This window comes from Uranotaenia lowii, chromosome 3 (assembly GCF_029784155.1).
Source record: "Uranotaenia lowii strain MFRU-FL chromosome 3, ASM2978415v1, whole genome shotgun sequence".
Lineage (NCBI taxonomy): Eukaryota > Metazoa > Arthropoda > Insecta > Diptera > Culicidae > Uranotaenia > Uranotaenia lowii.
This window is the reverse complement of record NC_073693.1, coordinates 275,441,743-275,464,083: the sequence shown is the minus strand read 5'-3', so window position 1 is coordinate 275,464,083 and position 22,341 is coordinate 275,441,743. Positions and strand designations below refer to the sequence as shown.

The 22,341-nt window shown below is 32.9% G+C and overlaps 1 protein-coding gene across 1 annotated transcript in view; it reads left to right on the top strand.

Moving 5' to 3' along the window:
* Positions 1–22,341, top strand: part of LOC129753454 (neuropeptides capa receptor-like) — a 244,857-nt gene that overhangs the window by 206,347 nt on the left and 16,169 nt on the right. Inside the window, 1 exon segment of the mRNA XM_055749275.1 lies at positions 460–531. Within this exon segment, the coding sequence (XP_055605250.1) occupies positions 460–531 (72 nt within the window).

Below are 22,341 nucleotides of genomic sequence, written 5' to 3'. Positions count from 1 at the left end.
ATTCTCTGCGGCTGAGATCTGCCACGTTGCCTCGAACACGGTACTATTCAGAGGTTGCCAGCTAATGTTTCGTAGTTCATTGGAAGTCGGCTGCTGCATCCGATGATGATTGTTGAAGTTTGCGAACAGTTGGTCTGTCAATTTTCATTGGGTAAAATTTTAAAAAAAATGACACAATCCCTGAAAACGAAACACGAATTTAAAAATTACAATTCCTAAGCTAATCTCAACCATCGTGAGCAAATCTCAACCGTATTGACCCATAGTGCTCCGACACTGGACTCAACGAAAAACCGCACAGACAGCTTTATGTTCTCATAAAGCCCCGGTTTCGTTCGTTTGTTTGTTACCATTTTTTTTTTCCTCTGTCTCATCCCTCTCTGATTCGATTTTAAAATCCGTCTGTGATTGCGGCCTGCTTCAACGCTTTGACAACGACAACGACGACGACAACGAAAGGCGTCCGGAACGGATCCGTTAATGGGCCCTCGCGGATTTCTCAATCTCGGAAAGCCATCATCCGGATGTTGGGTGAGTACCTTTGAAAACGGAATGAAATACCAGAACACCACAGACAGATGTTTGTTGGACGTTATCTTATGGTGGTGTCACATTTGAAAAAGCTTTCACGCGTATGATAGGTGCCGCAGAAATTCAAGTTTCGCAGCGCTACATTTTAAAATGGAAAATTTAATTCCAAGTATTTATTATGATTCAGAAACATTATGACCATCCATAAAATTGGCAGATGGGGATAACTAAGAGTATCTAGGCCATATTTTAACTCATCAGATTAAGATTGTGCTATTTAAGACGACTTTCGTAATGCTTAAGTAAAGATAAATTACAAAAATATGTCTTTTCCTTCGGAGCCCGCTGCAAATTTTGATGCATGGCTCCCGTACAGAGATACCAGGTTTTTTTTTTCGAGCTCTTCATTTCAAGCTTGTGAAAAAGATTCGAAAATCATTGAAAATCAAGTGTAAATCGTATTTTTTCGGGACAAAATACCCCAGTTGAAGACAGCATACAAATGGAAACATCGAAAAGGGAGAAAAAAGGGCTCTCCTGATTTTAGGAACTAATCACGGAGTACAACCGTAATGCCATTGGCCAGGAAGGGCCGCGGTAGGTGGATTGTTGATACCAAGCAAAAGTTCAAGGTGTGAAAAGTACCCGAGCTAATTTATTTGAAAATAGTGAAAATTTGTAGAAAAAAGTGTTATTCAATGTGCGTGGATTGGCCTTAGTTTTTCGAAAGGTGGTCAGTAGGTTCCACATCTCAGATAGGCGCCAATGAAGCCTTTGGCTCGGAAGGCCTCATAAATTTTGAGCCGTTATCACAATTGATCAATTTTAATAATAATCAATAGTTTTTATAAAAAATCAATTCTTAAATCCAAAAAACTTTCAAAATTAAGTTAATTGTGTAAGAAATGGTTACAAAAAAATTGTCCTGAGACCAAATTATGATTAAAATTATAAAAATAAGTTTCAATTATGGGGATCTTATGGAAATAAAAAATTACATTAAAAATGTGAAACTTAAATTATTGGTTGAAACTTGATATCAATTATGCTTAAAATTCTATACAAAGTATGAAAAAATAGTGTTTTACACCTGCTTTGATAAGTACTTTTGCTTTGCAATTCTATTATTACTTGCAATTGTATTTTTTTTTTTTCAAAATATTCGGTGATGCCAATAGTTGGTATTCGGCCGTTCGTATTGTTTGGTACATCTCTAATGATATCTATTCAATTTTCGAAAAATACTCAAAATACTTCTTATGAAACTAGAGGTGATGAATATTTAAGATTTTGAGTAGAAATCCAGCTTAATAATTTAGGTTAAAAAATCCACTCTGAATCTGAAAGTTTGGTTATTTCAATTGCAATTGATTATGAATTTTCACTGAAATATTGAAATAATTTTAAGTTCCAGAAATAACCTCTTTTTTCAATATGTTTTTAATTAATTAAAACATTATAAAAAAAAGTTTGAAAATATTAAGAGCATGAAGAAAATATACGACTTTTAACTTTTTTCACAAAAAATTCGTTGCAAATTAGTTACTTTTTCTTTGGATTCAGTTCCAACAAAATTCAAAATCTGTTATGAGAGCTTGAAATTCAAGAAAAAAATAATAGAAATGAAGTTTTAAAAGCTATCATACCTAAGAAGATAATTTTGATCATCATATTTTAGAATTAAATTAAAATTTAAAAATGTAAGAATTTGTACAAGAATTAATAATAATTCGATACTATCGAACAACAATTCAGCAAAATACTCCAGAAAGATAATTAGATATTCCGTTTTTAATTCATAGCAATTAAAACAAACACTTTTCTCAAATAATTGTTTAGGAATTGTTGCAGAATGAGAATCATTTGTTCAGGGTCTTAACCTGATATGAAGATTCCCTGAAAAAAATTTGTGGATAACTTGAAGATTTTTTTTACATTTTCTTCTAAGACAATGTGTGTTTAATTTTCATTTGTGAAATGACATTTATATCGGAATATTCTTCAAAGAATTTTTAGAGTTGTAATTTTTAAACTGCCAAATGTAAAAATTTCGAAAATTATTTTTTTATCAACACTTTTTGCTATAAGTAAACAAACCTACAAAATACAAGTCTTATTTGCACTGCAAACCCACTCCGACCACCCCCCCAACCAACCAAGAGCCAACTCTAGGAACGCCCCTGCAACACATATTATAGTGAAAATGAGCAGCGATGTCCAAAAAAAGGTCATCACGTTGAGCGAAATTTCCGTTACTTTAACGTAGCCTGATTCTACCTGATTTTTATTTCACCAGTTCCCTGATTTTTTGAAAATAAATGTTGGCAGTTCTGGTGGTGATAGAGAAACAAGAGAGGTCAATAGTGGGATAGATCACATGCGGGATATACATACATACATGGTGTTTCGATAGAAGGTCCAGCAGTTGATCAGCGGTGTTCAATTGCTCGTACTGGCCGATCTCATTACGTTCACCGTGGTGAAATTGGCTTACGCGCCGTTGTACTGAAGCGGAGACTGCATTTTATTTTATTTATGCTTTTTTTAGGCCAAAAATATTGAGAAATGTTTTTAATTTTCGCCCCTAAATGTATGCAGCAACATTGTCCATCTTTTGAGTATATTTGTTTTTGAAAGAAAACGTTGAAAACTTCAATTGAGTCCAAACAAAAAAATGCTGTTCACGATGTTTTGAGCCTTCTGTGCTAAATGGCATCAAAATAATAAATTTGAAGATGTAAAAATTTGTAAAAACTTTAATGACCAATGTTACCCCGAAACTCGAAATCTGGTATTGTGATAAACATTGATTTATAACCACCAATGTCGTTTGAATTTACTGCAATCAATGATCATGTATAATACTCCTCACCTCAGTAAGTGTTTAAAAGCCTTTGGGTATTACGAGAAAGCAACCTCTTCCAAAATGTTCAAAATGAATTAAAAAAGTGATCAAAGTTCCCCCAGTTTACGGTACTCGAGAGAAATGAAAAACGTTTTCCAAGAGCTTGATTTGAACTTCTGAACGAACATAAAAAGTCTGAACGATTAACAAAGAACATTTTTGTGCATTCCAAGTATCTTACAAAAACCGGACATCAATTTGACATATAGTGCTTTGTTGCGAACTTCTTACCAACATTTTGTTTCCATACAGAACTTCCTACGAACTTTTTGGTTCCATGCGGAACTTCTATGGAACTTCAATGCAAATAGAATTTTGTCAAAAAACGTCATATGAGGCCCTTGGAGCCAAAGGGGTATCAATGCATAAAAGCTTATTTCGAGAAAACACGCTTTTAAATTGTTGTATTTGGCCATTTCCCATATATTTTTTGAGAATTTGTAGGTTTCTTTCGAATGTAAAAGTACCTATATAAACAAAATTTAAAAGATACGAAAAAAAAAATTGTCTAATATAGATTAAAATATGAAAAACCGTTTGGCATCATTAACTCAAAATCGACCAATTTGTCACATATATCCCTTTGGTTTCATATGATTTGTTTACATTTTCTTAGAAATTTTTCCGTTCTTTATTTGAGAACAAAAAATGTATTATTTAAAAAAAGAGAGAGGAAGGTTTGTTTTACTATCTTTCCGGCTATTGGAACAAAAATAAGGTGAGGAAAAGAAAATTAGAACGGAAATGTCCAGCTACATTAGTAACTTATACTAAGGGAATACATTACCAAATTAAAATAAGTTTCTGCATCAGCTTTCCACAAATTCTATAGTTTTGTAACATTTTTTATCAAATTTTGTTTTAAAATTGTTCAATGATCATATATATTCACACCGAACCACATTTCCTCATTAACACTCCGATGCTTCCTTATTTTTCTTGATTTTCTTCATGGAGATGCAGCTGTAACAGAAGAAGCGAAGCGGCCTAAAGCAAATCTCCATTGCACTGGTTGCAGGGCTGGTAGCGAGTCACTTTTTAGTGACTTGGTCACTTTTTTTGGGTCAGTCACTAAAAAGTCACTTTTTTCATCATTTGGTCACTAAAGTCACTATTTTCCGAAAAATGGTCACTTTTATCACCAAAAGTCACTTTTTTCACCGATAATAAACCAATGAAAGAGTAATTTGAATTGCGCGTGTTAATATTGACGGTAGTAACGGTAAATTACTTGATCAGTCAGTCAGAAATTTTTTTCGCCTCCGGCAGAATTTCGGCATGAATCACCCTTGGCTTGAGACATTTCGATCTACGACATTATTTGACGTTCGTGAACTGAAACTAACTTTGATTGTAGATTCTAGTTTTTAGTTCAATCAACCTTTTGTATTGGAACTCAAAACTTGATATACAAAAACCCTATCTCGTCTTTAGTTAGAATGGGTTTTTATTAAGAAGTGTAACTAAGATTGAGATTGAAACGAACCATTTTTTTTATGAAAAAAAAATCTCTTATGTCATAACAAATGTTATGATGATATGAAATATTCTTTAAAAAACAATTTCAGACTCAATTTTATTTCGTGTTTTTTGTTCTTCTAAATACTTAAAAAGAGGGTTGTAAAAATTTACACGAGGCCACAAAAATTACATTTTTTTTAGGTGCAATGAATTTAAACGGTAATTTCAACTAATTTGGGTTCCCCGAATCTAAATATGTATGCAATATTTCTATCAGCTTTTATATTTATTATTATTTATTTCGTCTTTGGTTTAATTACCGTACAGACTGATGACTTAAAAACTAGGAAATTCTTCTTAAGCCTATTTTAAAACGACGTTTGCACATATTAAAATTAAACAAATTAAACACTTAATTAAAAAGTTCACAACACTTGTCAATAGGGTGGTTTTGGCCATAGGCAGTACGGTGGTGAGGAATTGAAAGAAACTGACGTTGTCGAAGTGTTCTCGTTGGTACATAAATGTTAACACGTTGTAGAATGTAGGCACAGTCAATACGGTTGGTCAATGTGTCGAATATAAATCCACTATAAAACCTTGCTGCAGTTCGACGCGCCGCTTTTCGAGTGAGGTTAGACATATCAGAGCACACCTTTCCTCGTACGGTGGGTTTGTTATTGAAATGACTTTGAAAATAATTTAAAATCTTTAGAGAACGTTCTGCACTTTCTTTTTACAAAAACTCAAATCAAAAACATATTATTTAGAAATAAAAGTTTTATATGAATTAATGAGCTTTAAATAGAATCAAGTTTTTTTTACACTTTCTGCTGTGATTTCAAAAATACTTGTAATGACATTTTTCCATAATCAGTTATCTAGCAATTTTACTAGTAATAAACTCTTTATCACCAAAACTAAATATGTTCGGCCGAATTTGACGAAATTTCTAGTTGAGGACACTATTTACCAAATCAATAAATTAAAAAAATAAGCACCAAAATGGTTATGGTGAAACATGTTTATTGAAAAAACTCTTCCTGAAATGTTTTTAAAAACTAATATTTTTTATGCTCATTTTGTTTTTTCAATTTTCAAATAAATTTACCGAATTTTATTGTACGTTTTTTTTCAATTTTCTAATCAACTTGCTGGATTTTTTTCAATCAAACTTTTTAAATTTTTAAGACATATTTTTAACAATTGTTTCCTTGTTTTTAAACTCTGAATTTTCGTGTTCTTCAACCATAAGCCTTTAACTCCAAAAATTTTTAATAATAAAACATAATTTCAACCTTCTGTTCTTTCAGGACCCAATATTTTAATCAAAAGAAACAAAATACTCAGAGCTTGTAATTAAAAGCTTAAAAACCTGCGATTGAAAATTTAAACACTTTTTATTTATATTTTTTATATGAAATCATGTTTTTTGGATCGATCATGATTTTTAAAATTATCTAAAAAGTTTGAAAAATTGTTCTAAGTAGCAACTTTAAAAATAAATTTTAATACGCAGTGTTAACTAACTTTGTATTTGATTTGTGCTTTGAATATTAATAACAAAAGTTTTGAACTCATTATTTTTAATTTTTTATCAGTTTTTATCATTCACATAATTACTCATTTTCTAACATTTCTTTGTCAGTGCAGTTGAACATGGAGGATTTTACTTTATTAAAGGTTTAATGTCTGGCTTCTATAACTGGCACTTTTAAAATAATTATGAATATATTCTTCTTTTTATAAAATTAAATTAAAACATCAAACATTGAATAAATTCTGTTCAAAATTCATTTCTTATTCAGTAATCGGTAATTTACATTTTGAATCGTGATTAAATATTTTTTGTTCAAATTAAAAAATTACAGCGGAATTTCTCACTAAACTTCCAGTTAAAAATGAGGAAAAGAATTCCAAATTTAGATGAATAAAAATTAACAATTATTATCATTTTCCTAACATCTATTCATGCTAAGTTTTGTACAAAATTTGACATTTATTTTAGAATTCAGATATTTTTTAATTTTAAATTTGCTAAGAAATTCTTTAAAAACTAATTTATTTCTTATTTTCTTGACTTATCGAAAATTTGAAAAATTCATTGTAATAAGTTTCCAAAATTTTGTTTATCAGTCATTTTTTTAGTTTTTGTGTTGAACGTGAGTGACAAATGGTGTAAGAAAACCTTTTCCTTTACAATTGTTTATTTTTGGTATTGTTATTAATTTTATCTAAATTTGAATTTTGAAAACCCTCCCGGAAGGGTCCATCGCACGGGCCTGACTGGTCACATTTTTTGTACTTCAATGTTTCAAATTTTTTCGTTCTACATAGTCACTATTTGGTCACTTTTTTCGGTCCTCAAAGTCACTATTTGGTCACTTTTTTTCAAATTTTGGTCACTAAAGTCCCTACTATTTCATTGCCAAACCGCTACCAGCCCTGTGGTTGGTACTGAGAGTAGCCACTTCCACAGGAAGCACTCGAATAAGAAAATCTGAAAACTAAGCGACTTCAGATTTTTTCAGGCCCATTTTCAAGAACTGCGATTTTTTATTTCAGCCAAGAAAAAACTAAAATTTAAAAAATTATCGTTAGATGTCCAAAATAAATAAAACTCATTTTGAAAAACCATACTCGTTCATGGCTTTCGTTCGTTCGTTAGGCTTTCTATTTGCTGTTACAGAAAATTTCAACTTGAAAGAGATCTCGCAGCATTTAATTATAGGATTGTTGAAAAAAAAATGTTGTAGACCAACCGTTTTGGGTTCTTCTTTTTTAATCTAGAATTTGAAAGAAAAAGTTAGGCACACATTTCACAAAAAGCAAAATTGAACATTAGAAAACTTACGTTAAATTACGAACAACGCGAGTCCGGTTTGGAAATAGTTGATGCATCGTTTGATGAATGCAAATGAATAAATTTAAAATATTAAGCTTACTCTGAAAAAGTGATAAACCTGGGTTGACTTCTATTAGATATTTTAAATAACATCAATCTAAGCAGTGATGGTAAATTTCGCCCGTCACGCTTGACCCGACTAGTTTTGTTTCATCAAACGACTGGCACTTCTCAATGGATCGATGGATGAAGCTATTTTACAGAGAGATGTCGCCACCAGAGTGTAGAGCTGTCAAACCTCATGTCAATGAAAACGACCTGCGTAACATTTCATATGGGCGAAACCAGCAGTTGGTTCTAATCGAGAAAAACGTATTTGGGATTTCCGAACATTTTAGAAATACCTATTAAAAAAATCAAGCACTATTTCTTTAAAAACTTATGCTAATTATTCGATTATTGTTCGTTGAACATAAAAAATAGTGCATTTTTTCAATAATTGTTTGATATTTGAAAGTTTTGCCCAATCTTGTTTTTTATTTCAGTTGTATCTCGAGGATTTCCTCATATGATCGGTCGCTTTTTATCGATTTTGCAAATGCGTACTTCATTTGTTCCTACTCGAAAAACTAATAAAATGCCATTGTACCGTGAGGTGATGTTGAGTAAAAAAAGATAGCTCATCTTATGTGTTTATGTTATAAATTATTAATTTGGAATAATAGAATCTTAGTGCTTATAATCTAATTAACTAGCGCTTTATGACCATAATGACTAAAATTTTCATTTCAAGATTCTTATGTTTTGTCAACTATATACATAATTCCAATACGACCAACCCAAAAATCTGACTTTTTATTGTACCGCCATCTGTTAGCAGCAATCAGATTGTTTGAAAATACGACAGATGGCATTGCTTTTTCCCTCTATCGGTAGAATAATTCAGAAAGCCCTTAAATTAATCCATTGACGGAGCCTCACTACTCGCATGACGGATAAAGCACGACAACAATCAACATTTCTACATCATCGACTGGCGAAGCTCCTACACATGGTCAAAATTTCTCCTGACAGTGACTGGCAAATCTCTTCACACTTCGATCGGCTGCTGACGGCAGGTACAACTAATTGAACGACTTGCTGGCAGAGAGCAATAATAGCAATAAAAAACTGAAAACGAGCTTGCTGGCAGGAGCAACAATAATAATAAATGCTTTTCTTTTTCGTCATCGGTCGGTTGAATGCGATTGCTTGACTAGGTTAATATTTCAGCTTCAAATGACTGGGGAATGAATGACCGGCAAACGAAGTGACTGGTCGTTAAGGAACAGTCAAATGAGTTTGACGGACCAAGAGGCTCAACAGTCACAGTCATTTGACTAATGACGTTGAATTATGCCAACCCTGAATCTAAGCATTGCCCATGGTACTGAGGTAGCGTTTTCAGTTTTCACCAAGAAGGTCCAGGTTCAAATCTTCTTGAAAACTTTTCAAGTAAGTATATAATTCATCAAAAATAAAGGGAATATTTTAATAAAAAATTAATGTGTTGGATTTCAATAAGAGGGGTAAAGTAAATACCTACAATTCTTTTTGAAAAAAAAATCATTTTTATTCAAAATCTCATGCAATGGCTCAGCCTTCTACTCAGCTTCGATTATGAAACTCGAATGTATCGATAATAACTTAAATTTTAAGCTGAGAAGAATGCTACACAGCCTTAAAACAGGGGTGAGTAAGCTTTAAGGAGACCTACAAATTATGGTAGTTAGTAGGCTTGTGTAAGTATTTGAATCAAAGAAATGAATAATTTTTGCTGTTTTATTAAAATGGTCAGTGCGTTGAAACTTACTCAAGCATATTTGAGCGAGGGGAAAGATCTTTTTTGAAGATACCGGAGAAATTGAAAGAGTTGTTGGGAACAATAATCAAGATATGAAATAGTGCATATTGCTTTAAATTTGTTGATTTATCGTGGTACTAGCTGACCTGGTGTGCTTTGCTACACCCTTAATAAATAAATGATATTTTCAGAAGTTATTCAAATTTTAATTATTTATTTAGTATTATTTTAAACCAAATTATTACACAATTCAAAAGCAACCGTTATATAATGAGAGCTGCATTTGTTGGCTTCGTTTGCATTAATTGAGAACTTATGCAAACAAAATTGTATTAGGCACAACTCCCTCCTCCCATGTACCTACTCACTGAAAGGAGGATGGTGTGTCAGATAATCATTGAATCATATCAAAATGATTTTCCATGTTAAGTCTTGTCCATTTCTCGGATTTTGTTAAAACAAAGTTTAATATAAGCTTTCCTCTTCCCTTCCTGTATTCCCAATTCTATTCTCCTACTGCCAGAAAAGAATTGTTTCACATCTAAAAAGTTTCTCGTATTGAAATACCATCCCATTCTAAATTTGGTTTTATTTGCGTAGTAAATTCTTGAGTTATGCATAAACTTGAAAGGAAGTACCAACCCCCCTTCCGTTCTCCATATTGAATGAATGGGTGAGAACTTAATATTCATAAAAGTGTTTTTCGTACTCAAATACTTTTTGATGCCAAATTTGGTTTGATTTGCTCGATTAATTCTTGAGCTATGCAAAAAAATGTATGGAAGCCCTCCTTCCCTCCTTTATATCTTTCCGCTGAAAAACAGGTGGGGCTTCAATTTATAATAGAACCATTTATTGTATCAAAACACCCTCACATGTTAAATATGGTTCCATTTGCTCGATCACTTCTCCAGTTATACTGAAAATTGTAAGGGAGACCTCTCCTCCTACTTTTCATCCACCTCTTTGAAAGAATGAGGGATACCAAATATTGATAGAAGCATTTCTCGTACCCAAATATCGTTCCATGCCAAATTTGGTTCCATTTGCTGTTGAAGTTCTCAAGTTATGCATTAAAAATTGTATGAAAGTCCCCTCCCTCTTTCCTTTCTCCCCGCTGGAAGAAGGAAGGGGTCCCAAACAATCATTAGAACATGCCACGTTCCCAAATATCCGTCCATGCCAAATTTGGTTCCATTTGCTCTATAAGTTTTTGAGTTATGTACAAAAATATGAAAGAGGCCCCTCCTCCTTTCAACTGCAAAGAGAAAGGGGTCTCAAATAATCATTGAAATATTTTTCGTATCAAAATACCTTCCAATGCCAAATTTGGTTCCAATATCTTGATTAGTTTTCGAGTTATATGAAAAATTGTAAGGTAGCCCCCTTCCCCCCTTCCTATCATCCCACTGAGAGGAGGGAGGGGTACCAAATATTCGTTGAAATATTCCCAATTCCTAAATTCCACCCCATGCCAAATTTGATACCATTTGCTTGATTGGTTCTCGAGTTATGCAAAAAATATGTCTTTTGTTTGGGAGGCCCCTCCCCCCTTTCCTGTTAGGGGGAGGGGTTCCAAACCATAATAGGAACCTTCCCCGGCCTCCAATACCCCCACCTGCTAAGTTTCATGTAAATCGGTTCAGTAGTTTTCGAGTCTATAGGGAACAGACAGACAGACAGAAATTCATTTTTATATATATAGATATAGATATAACAGGTAACATACAGCAATACGCTGCAAAACGCCGAATTAAAGAACCTACATTGAATATAAAGGTAAGCCGTTTAGGAAGCAAACCTCCTTCATTGGTGATTTGAAGGACGTTGCATATTTATGTATAAAATTTTCTAAAATAAAAATAATCAACATAAAAAATTGAACAATTATTTGGAAAAGGACCCCCTCTTTTCCTGAGATGAGAAATACCGAATAGTTTTTGAGTAAATTAAGAAAAACGAAGTGACTAATGTGCAATTTTGACCACTGTTTTGACGCCAATGTGACTAATATATCCATTTATGAAAGAGGTACGGAAAATCTCCAGCAGTTCTTACAATTTCGAAGAGATTTTCCTTAAATCTGAATCATACGTATGCTTTTCCCGATATGACGATACTTCTTTTTTTTTTTCAAATAAAAAGGGTCTCTTTTTATTTGAAAAAAAGAAGTGGGGGAAACATATGTTTCAGATTTAAGGAAAATCTCTTCGAAATTGTAAGAACTGCTGGAGATTTTCCATACCTCTTTCATAGATGGATATATTAGTCACATTGGCGTCAACACAGTGGTCAAAATTGCACATTAGTCACTTCGTTTTTCTTAATTTACTTAAAAACTATTCGGTATTTCAGGAAAAAATTTAAAGCAATTGAAAGCTTATAAAAACCTAAATAAAATGACGTCAAAATCGACAAAATTAAATTTTTTTTTTTATCCTTCAAACATTTATTATAGACTATAACAAACAGGCTCTTGATTCTTGATCATATTGAGCCGACCACTTCTTAGTATTAAATTTGATTTGATTTTTACAAAGGTTTCATACATAACATATAAATTCAAATTTATTCGAAACACTTGTATCACTTGTATCATTTGTATCTATTATCTTTCGAAGGTGCCTTCTGCATCTCGACATGTGGACCTTGGACCTCATCTTGGATTGATCTTGGACCTCGTCTCGGGTGGATGATGGACCTCGTCTAGGGTAGACCATGGACTTTCTCTCGGGTTTACAGGCTATAGTTTTGTGGTTCTTGGCTTGAGGCTCTTGGTTTGCGACTCATAGCACTCCTACTCCGAGTTCTACTTTCGTCTCCATTTAATTTTCAAAGCTTCAAGTCAGCTCTCTTCAGAAAATCAAAAATTATTTTCATAGTTTGCATGTCACGTTGACTAACAATATCTCTTATGGGTATTTGGGGAAGATTCGATGAATTAACAAGAATATCATTGAAAGTTGATCTTACACTCTCATATATTGAACAACACCACACAACATGGTCTATATCCTCGTATCCTCGGCCACATTGACAAACATTGGAATCTTTTAAATTTATTCTGTACAGGTGTGCTGCTAAATTATAATGATTAGAAATTATTCTCGAAAATATTTTAATAAAATTTCTTTGAAGATCTTGATTATGAAACCATGGCTTTTCTTTAACTTCCGGTAAAATTGAAAAACAAAATCGACCTAGTTGACTATTACTCCATTTGCTTTGCCACATGAACATTACCAAGGAATGGGCTAAAGGATAAAGTTCGTTAGGTTGAAATCCCCTATCATAAACCAAGTCACCGAGAGCTCCTTGCTTGGCAAGATGATCTGCCTTTTCGTTGCCATGTATACCATGGTGTGATGGAATCCAAAATAATGATATTGAATAACCTGAATTATGTAATTCAAACAAAATTTTCTTTATTTTATAAATGTATATGTTGTGATGCGGTTTCCAACTATTCGATTTGAGTGCGATCAGAGAACTCATGCTATCCGAACAAATTACATATTTAGATGAAGGCAAACTCTGTATATACTCACATGAATGGAATATTGCAATTAATTCTGCTACGAATATTGAACATGGTGCTAGCAACTTAAAGCTCTGTGAAGACTCAGAATGGTACAATCCAAACCCTACATTATTTTGCATAACAGAACCATCAGTAAAAATTAGACTACTTGCTGTACAGCCTTCAAACTTACTATGAAACATCTGATTACTAGTTTGCTCCCTTAGACTAGGAGGTATTTTTTCTATTTCTTTTTTGAAACTCAAATCAACGATTGGAGTAAACTGAATTTCATCAAGCTTATAATCAAATATAGTTTTATCTGAAGGATCAAAGGATTCAATTGATATAAATTCTCTGTAAAAATTTAAGAATTTAGTTCCTGGATTGAGTTCAAATAAATAATCTAATTTATTTATTATTTTCTTCCGCCTTGCTTGAAAACGGAATAATTGACGTAAATTAAGTTCAAGAAAATTAAGCTCAAGAGGCATTACTCCAGCAATAACTTCTGTCGACATTGTATGCGTAGACATCATATTCCCTAGAGCTATTCTTAAACAACGAAATTGTATTCGAGCTAATTTTAATAAATGGCAGTTAGAGGCACTTGCAAAACAAAAACAACCATACTGAAGGACTGACAGAATTGTGGTCTTGTACAATGTTATAAGATCTTGTGGATGGGCTCCCCACCAAGAGCTTGTTACAGTTTTAAAGAAATTTATCCTTTTTTGACATTTTTGAACTAAATATTCGATATGTTTTCTCCATAAAAGTTTACTATCAAACCAAATCCCCAAATATTTAACTGAGAATGATCTTTCAATTTTAATTTGTTTCATATGCAATGATACATTCAGTGGCTTTATTTTTCTTGTAAAAACCATCATTTCCGATTTTTGAGGTGAAAATTCAAGTCCCATATATTGTGCCCAATCACTCAAGTTATTTAAAGTTATTTGTATTTTTTCTTGCGTATCAATAATATTCAAACCTGACTTATAAATAACGCTGTCATCAGCATACTGTAACATAAAAACATTTTCTTCTAGACATGTGTCAATATCATTAACGTAGAAGTTGTACAGAAATGGACTTAAAGTAGACCCTTGTGGTAATCCTAGATAGCTCGTTCTTCGACATTTAAACTTGTTATTTATATAAAAGTACATTTCTTTTTTGTTTAATAAATTGCTCAAAAAGTTTACCAAATTTAATGGAACACCATGTTTAGCTAATTTTTCACAAAGTATTTCTATGTTCACGGAATCATATGCACCAGCTATGTCTAAAAACACAGCAACTACATCTTCTTTTCGTTCAAAGCTTGTTTGAATGTCAATAGTTAATTCGGATAAACAATCTAACGTCCCTTTACTTTTTCTAAAACCGTATTGAGATTTAGATGTTAATTTATTTTGCTCAGCCCAATTTTCTAATCTATTCAAAAGAATTCGTTCCAAAGTTTTTCTTGGACATGGAAGTAAACTAATTGGACGATAAGAACTATATTCAGAGGGATTTTTTCCTGGTTTAATTATTGGTACAACTTTCACTTGCCTCCATGCTTCTGGTACAAAATTCTTCTCTATAAATCTATTATACAAATTAAGAAGCAACCGTTTGTAAGAGTCAGGCATGTTTTGTAATAGCTTATACTTTATTCCATCTAAACCCGCTGCAGTATTTGAGCAGGACAATAACGCAGTTGAAAATTCTATCATTTTGATTGGACTTCCTAGATATTCAAATACATTTTCGCAATTATACTCAGTTTGCAATTGCTCAACATAATTTGGGCATACTTTATTGGCAAATTCATATATCCAATCTTCAGAATATCTATCAACATTTCCAACATTTGAATTACGCATATTTTTCGCAGTTCGCCAAAGAAACGTCAGGGAAGTGGTTCTTGAAAAACTTGATATTTTTTCTTTCCAATAACTTTTTTTCTTATTTTGAAACAGCTTCCTACAATCGTATTCTAACTGTTGGTATATTCTAAAATCATCTATCTTCCCCGTTCTTCTAAATTTTTTGAAAGCATCAATTTTTTGTTTGTATTTCTGAGAAGATTCATCATCCCACCAAGGTTGTCCTTTGCGTCTTGATATATAATTTGGGTTAAATTTTTTAGTTTGAGCTTGTAAAGCGCATTCAATTATAGAATCATTGAAAAAGGAATATACATTTCCAAGATTAGTATTATCACAAGTCGATCCTTCAAATTCAATTAATTTATTTGATAAATAGTTCTGATAATTTTCCCAGCTTATATTTTTAGTTAAATCATGTATAAAATTTATTTCTTCCAAAATTTTATCGTTTGCCAACTTTGTTATAATTGGTAAATGATCACTGCCATTCAAATCTTCAATAATTTTCCATGAACTTGTTAAGGCCAGGGAACTAGAACATAAAGTAAGATCTACCGCTGAATCTCTCGAGCTTGGTGCTCCTATTCTTGTGACATTTCCTTTATTTAGGATAGTCAAATTGTGCTCATCACATATTTCATAAATTGCCAAAGCTCTAACATCATCATTAGGCTCACCCCATGCGGATCCATGTGAATTTAAATCTCCTAAGAGTAATCTAGGTTGAGGAATCAACTCAATTAACAGATTCAAATGTTCTTTACTCATTCGATATGGAGCTGGTGGAATATAAAGCTTAGTTCTTTTAGAAATGGGACAGTTACGAATGCGTGTATCTCAAAAACCATTCGTTTGAACGAAATACTTTCTATGAAGAAAATGAAGGTAATGTTATGATATTTCATGAAAAAATTTGAAAAAAAATATTTACCGTTTTTTGTTAAAAAAAATTTCTACTTCATTCTTGGTATCTCCCATTGGCTGGCGCACACTTTTTTAGTCATGGTATTGATCAGTTTCTCCAACTTATACTTCGTAAAATCTATATTTTAGGTGGCTTCACCCTCCTTCTTCAATTTCTGATACTTTTCGGTCCAATACTTCTCTTTAAAAAAAAAACTGGAAGCATTTTAGTGGAAACAGTTGTTTCGAAATGAACAAATTTAATCATTTTTGACCACATTTTTGAACGTTTTTCTTTCGGTACCGGTTTTACAGCTTAAGAGCTTTGGAACTATCAAAAAATGGTTGTTTGAGGTTGGATTTCAATTAGTAATCGCTAGGCAACACTTTCAGCTTATCGGAGAAAATTGTTTTGGACGTTTCAGCGATCTACCCTTAGTTTTTCGTTTATTCAAAATTAAAAATGCTGGTATGAGACTTGACTTCCTTGATGACCCTTAACCGTTGTTGCCGATCATGTGCTTCACTCCAATGCTTGATTTGAACTTTGTGGACATTATTGACAGTGTTTGCATACTTATCCACCACAAAAACTCAGTAATTCTTTAAATAATCAACGGTTTTGTTAGCTATCAATTTAATAATGACGAATTTTAAAGGAAACTGTGCAAAATTATTTTTTTCTTTTTCTCTTGCATCGTACATATCTCAAAAACGCGTGAATTTTAAATTTTGAAAAAAATAGGTCGAATTGTACTTTTTACAGGCAACAAAATGCTGTCAAAATTTTTAATATCCAATATCTAGTTAACGAGCTATTAGCAAATGAAAGTGTCCCATTTCTAAAAGAACTAAGCTTTATATTGAGGATACCGTACATTGAAAACTTCCTACTTTGATTGTAACAGATATTTCTTCAATTTTTCCAAAGCATGGTAAGTCTAATGGACAAAATTCTATACCATTTCTTATTCCTATGAGTACTCCTCCATAAGGCGTATTTCGATCTCGTCTTACTATATTAAATCCTGGAACAACAAAATTGACTCCATTCATCAACCAAGTTTCGCATATGCAAAATATGTCAACATTATTATCGTTTAATAATACAATTAAAGACTCTTTTTTTGATAACACACTTCTAGAATTCCATTGCATGAATATTAACTCTCTAGTCATCACAGCTAAACAAAGATTCAATGAGAGGCATTTTTTCACACAATTTTCTAAACACTTTTTTAACGAGGGGCATAAACTTAAAAACAATCGATTTTATAAATTCTGAAAGCTCTAGAGCTTCACAAATCATTTCAATTATATTTTTAATTGAAAAGCTATCATCGTCACTTTTTGTATTATTTAGAGTAATATTATTAGTTTCATTACGAGTTGTTTTTTTCAGTATACTTTGATTCATTTGTATGATTATCGACTAATTGGTTATTTTCATTTTGCATGGACATCTGAGGCTTTGGAAGACTAGGAAATATATCTGAATATAATTTATGTTTCGGATAAATTTTTGGTTCTTTTCGCAGAATTTTCGGCCGATTCACCTGTTTACGTTTCCTGGAATTAGATAATTCAAAAATGGAAGAATTTGTTTCATCTTCTAAATCTGATATTTCTGACGATAATACCTCAAATCGATTGCCTACATGTAATTCATTTGATTCTACAGTTTTATTTAACATTTCAGCATATGAAATTTTACGCGATTCCTTCACTGATTTTTTCCATTCACCTTTTGCTTTTTTATATAAAGGACAATCTGTAATATTTAAATGTTCCATATGACAATGAAAACATACATTTTCTTTAATTGAACACTCTATTCCAACATGACTTTTTCCGCATTTTCCACATTTCTCTTTGTTCGCACAGTATTTCACGGTATGATTAAGTTGTCGACATTTTTGACAATACATCAATTTAGGGATGTAAGCTCGTACAGGTAGAAGAACTTTTTCAATTTCTACATATTCTGGTAACACTGTACCTTCAAAAGTTACCCTAATCGAATTAGATTCTTTATATTTTTTCATACCGTTTTCTATGACAACATCATGTAATCGTTTGCTAGCAAGAATACGAACTGCCGCGATTGCACCATTCCGCCATCTTCCCTTTCCCAGCACATTAAGATCACCAATATTGACATAATTATCATTTATAACGCCATCTACCTCTACTTTTAAACTAGGAATATAAACTAGATATTCTAAATTGAATAAGGGATCATTAACAATTTCATTGGCATGTTTTCTCTGATCGACTAAAACACGTAGACCAGGGGTGAGCAACCTTTTGAACCAACGGGCCAATTTAAATTTTAAATCTTGTCGGCGGGCCGCACTCAAAATATTTTTTTTTTTCAATAACTAGCAAAGTTTTATTTCATTTTTATAATTTTTTTGGCGAGAACAAATAGGAAAAAGGAAAGGTAAAACCAATTCACGTGTTTAAAAACAGAAATTCAACACAACTTTTTAAATACTCGATATTGAAAAGGTACATCACTAAATCTTTGTCATTTTTTATTCTCTCAAATTTAAATAGTACTTCTTGACAAACATTCGTTATAACATCATTCTTGTTAAAACTAACGATACTATTTGACATCAATTCCATTTAAAAATCTTCTGGGACTTATCACAGTGATAACTAAGAGTGTGAAAAATATATATTCAAAGAAATCACCGTCTTCTTAGCGTTGGACGTTGAATTGCTAATTGACTTTCTGTGGTTTTTTCCTCAATTATAACTTTTCCTCAAAGCCTAGGTTTTTTTTCCTACACACGGCAAAAACTTCGTCTTTAAAATTAAAGTTCTGTATCGGATCATGGTATTGAGATGTTGAGCAAGGTTGTCGAAATCACAGAAAAATGTTAAAATTCAAATATTCAAATATTTCAAATATCTTATTTAGATATCATTGGGATGGGATTACTAAAGCTATATTATAAGTGAAATAACTCAATTCATCGATGTTTGTATAAATTTTCTACTAATTTTCTGAAAAAAAAACATCCCACATAATCATCAAAGTTCTTTTGAATCGAACCATAAAATTTCAGATATCTATTGTTTTTATCAAGAAATAATAACTCTGATGTCGGTTGATCATGTTAATAAAAAATCTAAAATCGTTCCTCCAAGTTATTATAAAATTTCCGCAATTTTGTAAATATTCATCAATAAAAAATAGTTCACAAGCTTAAATTTTTTTTTGCCAGTATTTAAATACTCACAGAACAAGCCTTTTGAGCTTATTTAGTATTTAAAAAAAATATCAGCAGAAAATATTTGTTAATAAATAATAACTTCACAAAAGAACTTTGAAATTCCTTTGATTAATGGCTGCTTTAATAATTTTTGGCTGCTCTTCCGACTCACTTTTTTCGATTTTGCTTTTCAAAATAATGCGTAATTCAAAAGTTAAGGCACTTTAATCGATTTTGCTTTTCAAAGTGGTAGAAGTCAAATAATTAGGAAAAATGTATCCTGATTCCTGAATATAAAAAAACTCCAATATGTCAATGACAATGTGTTATGTCAATAATCAATGTTGCATTTATGCCTTGAACAGAACATAATAAATGCTTAATGCAAAAAAAAAACAATATAAAAACTGAAGGATTTTGAAAATGCAGGTAAGTGCATATTTGATTAAGTCATATAAATTTTCCTTAATAGAAAAAGTTATAGAACTTATAGAAAAAGTTAAGGCTTTAAAATTTGAAAAAAGCTTCGCGGGCCGCACAAAAGGGTCTCACGGGCCACATGCGGCCCGCGGGCCGCGGGTTGCTCATCCCTGACGTAGACGATTATGCGCCGTTTTTTTAATTTCTACAACGGATGAATACTTTTTATGTAGTTCTCTAGAAATTGTAACAATATTCAAAGCCTTCACTTTTGGTCTAAAATAAATCTGAAACGGCCCAGAAGCAGATTCCGGATATTTTTTAATTCGGATAGATTCTTTAGGCTCAACATGCTTCTCCCCAGATGTAGAAGCATGTGACCTTGAAGGTTGTGTCATCATATTACCATCAGCTGCTTGTATCTGTTTATTTTGGTTTGAATGATCAATTTTATTTGAAAACCGATGGACAAAGTTCTGGGTAACAGGTTTAAAAGAGGTATCAATAGGGAAGGAAGGAGGAGGCATAAACGTTGGCAAAGCACATGGAGCAAACAACAATTGCGAATCTGTTGAGACCGAAACATGTGGTTGAGTATCACGAGATATAGGGTTTGTCGGTGGAATGTCCAAATATGGCACTTTCGTCAAGTTAAAATCATCACTGTTAGAGGCCCCCGGAAGTGGGGAACCCCCGCTTTCACCACCCATCCAAACAGCAAACAAATGAAATTCTTTTGATATGAAGAGAAACTGTACTCACTTGCTCTGTTTCTTCTATTGTTCTGGTGATCTCAAGGTCAGCTCACAACTTTAACGAACTTTATACGGGCGAGTAATATTCTTATCGACTGACTGCACCAACGGTTGGAGAACGAATGACAAACAAAATTAAATGTTTGTCTCTCCGTCATATCACGGCAGTTATGTTCTTTCTTTCTTTGATACCTCATGTTCCTCATGTTGATACCTCATTTGATTCCTTATAAGGTTTTTAAGGAAGGAACGTGTCAATCTTCCCACCAAACCGGAAAATTTACGATTGCTACCATCTGCTTCTATTTACTACGTATTTTCGTTACGCTTCACGATGGTGAAGACGAAAACAATACTACCTCAGACCACACAGAAGGCAATAAAAGCGATTCTCAATAGCCGACCGACCGGAAACCGATGTGTGAAGTATCCGGAAACTTCCGACTGAGCTATTGTTTACACTACCCGGTAAAGTCTTGTTACTTGGTGGCTTGGCGAAGCTTTCTCAATAGAGTTTTCCTATCTGTTTACTCTGGCAACAAAAGTCAAGTCAAGAAATACGCTACCCACTTCCAGTTTCGATAAGTTGTTGTGCTTTCTTAGTTCACGTGCTGGCTCTTTAATCATATAAATGAGTTTCGAAGTTTTGCTTTTCCAATAGAATTTTATGAGGAAATAAAAAATGTAATAAAAGTTTTTGAAAACCCCTAAGAAAATCCCCTATTTGATTCAAATGTGTCTACATTAATCATGAATATAGGAAAGTCTATGTGCATTTCTTGTAAGGATGTTTTGAATAAAATTCACATAATTCATACTTCTGTGTGCAATCAGGAAAAATTGCAGAAAAAACCAGCACGAGTACAGTAGGTACCTTTAGTGAAATTGTTAATCAAACCAAGGCTAAATTTACATAAACTCGTTCTGACAAACGGCAGAAAGTCCCTTGGAGCCATTCTTTCCGGGGTACGAAAGGCGTCAATGGGTTCTGGCTGTTGTTGTTTTTTTCCACTCTATTTCCTTTCCGGAGCCAGCTCAGCTGAGATTTCACACCAACAGCCAACAGTCAGCAAGCCAACCAGCCATTGCCAGTGGGGGGTTGGTTTCAACTCATTTCTCGCAAAAATGATACCCTTCCTGGTCGTCCTGTCCTGGACCACCCTTTTCGCAGCAGCCCAGGACCATTGAAACCGGAAGCTGGCGGAGGGAATGGAAACGTTTCGCCAGAATGAAAACAGCGAAACAAAACAAAAACAACAGCAGAAAAAAAAATTGAAGCTGAAAGGCGATCGTTTGTCGCGGGTGTAAAACAATTTTCCGGTATGCTGGCTCGAAATTGTATCCCGGTGGTAAACCAAAGATTGTTCCGGGGAAAAAGAGTGAGCGCGCGAGCGAACGAATAAACAGATAATTTGGTTTCGTATTTTTCCTGATAATGAGATAACTTTCTAGCTAAGTAAGTTGAGGAGGAGAGAAATTATCTGCAAAGTTGTAAATATCCATAAATATTTTCCTTGAATCGTTTCAGAACGGCTGGACATCACTCCAAGCAGAATCGATCGGAATCAGTACCTAACTATAACTTTTACATTTCTAAGGAATCTGTAACGGTATCCAAGGATGGAAGCAAAGATTTTTTGTGCCGGCTCGATAGTGACGAATAAAACGCATCGAGTAGGGTACTTCAGTCCTAAGTGCCCTTGCGAGGTTGAAATGCACTAAGGGAGATGAGACGGCCAAAAATCGGAAAAGTGACTGTCACCAATGATTTTATCTATACTTTTTCATGGAAAGTAGACAATTTTATTGAGATAAGCTCAAAATTTGGGAGCGGTAGGACGTACCATGATTGAGATGAGATATAAATGAATAATGTTGAAAAATGGCAAAAAAAATGATAATTTTTCGGAAACATTTATTTTAAAATATCATATTTTGGGATAAACATGCAAAAAACTTCGGAAATTGAAATCGTTGTTAACTTTCTAAATCAAGTTTTCCAAAACGATTTGATTTGTGTGACATTGGATCTATGAAAAATTCCCGTGTTC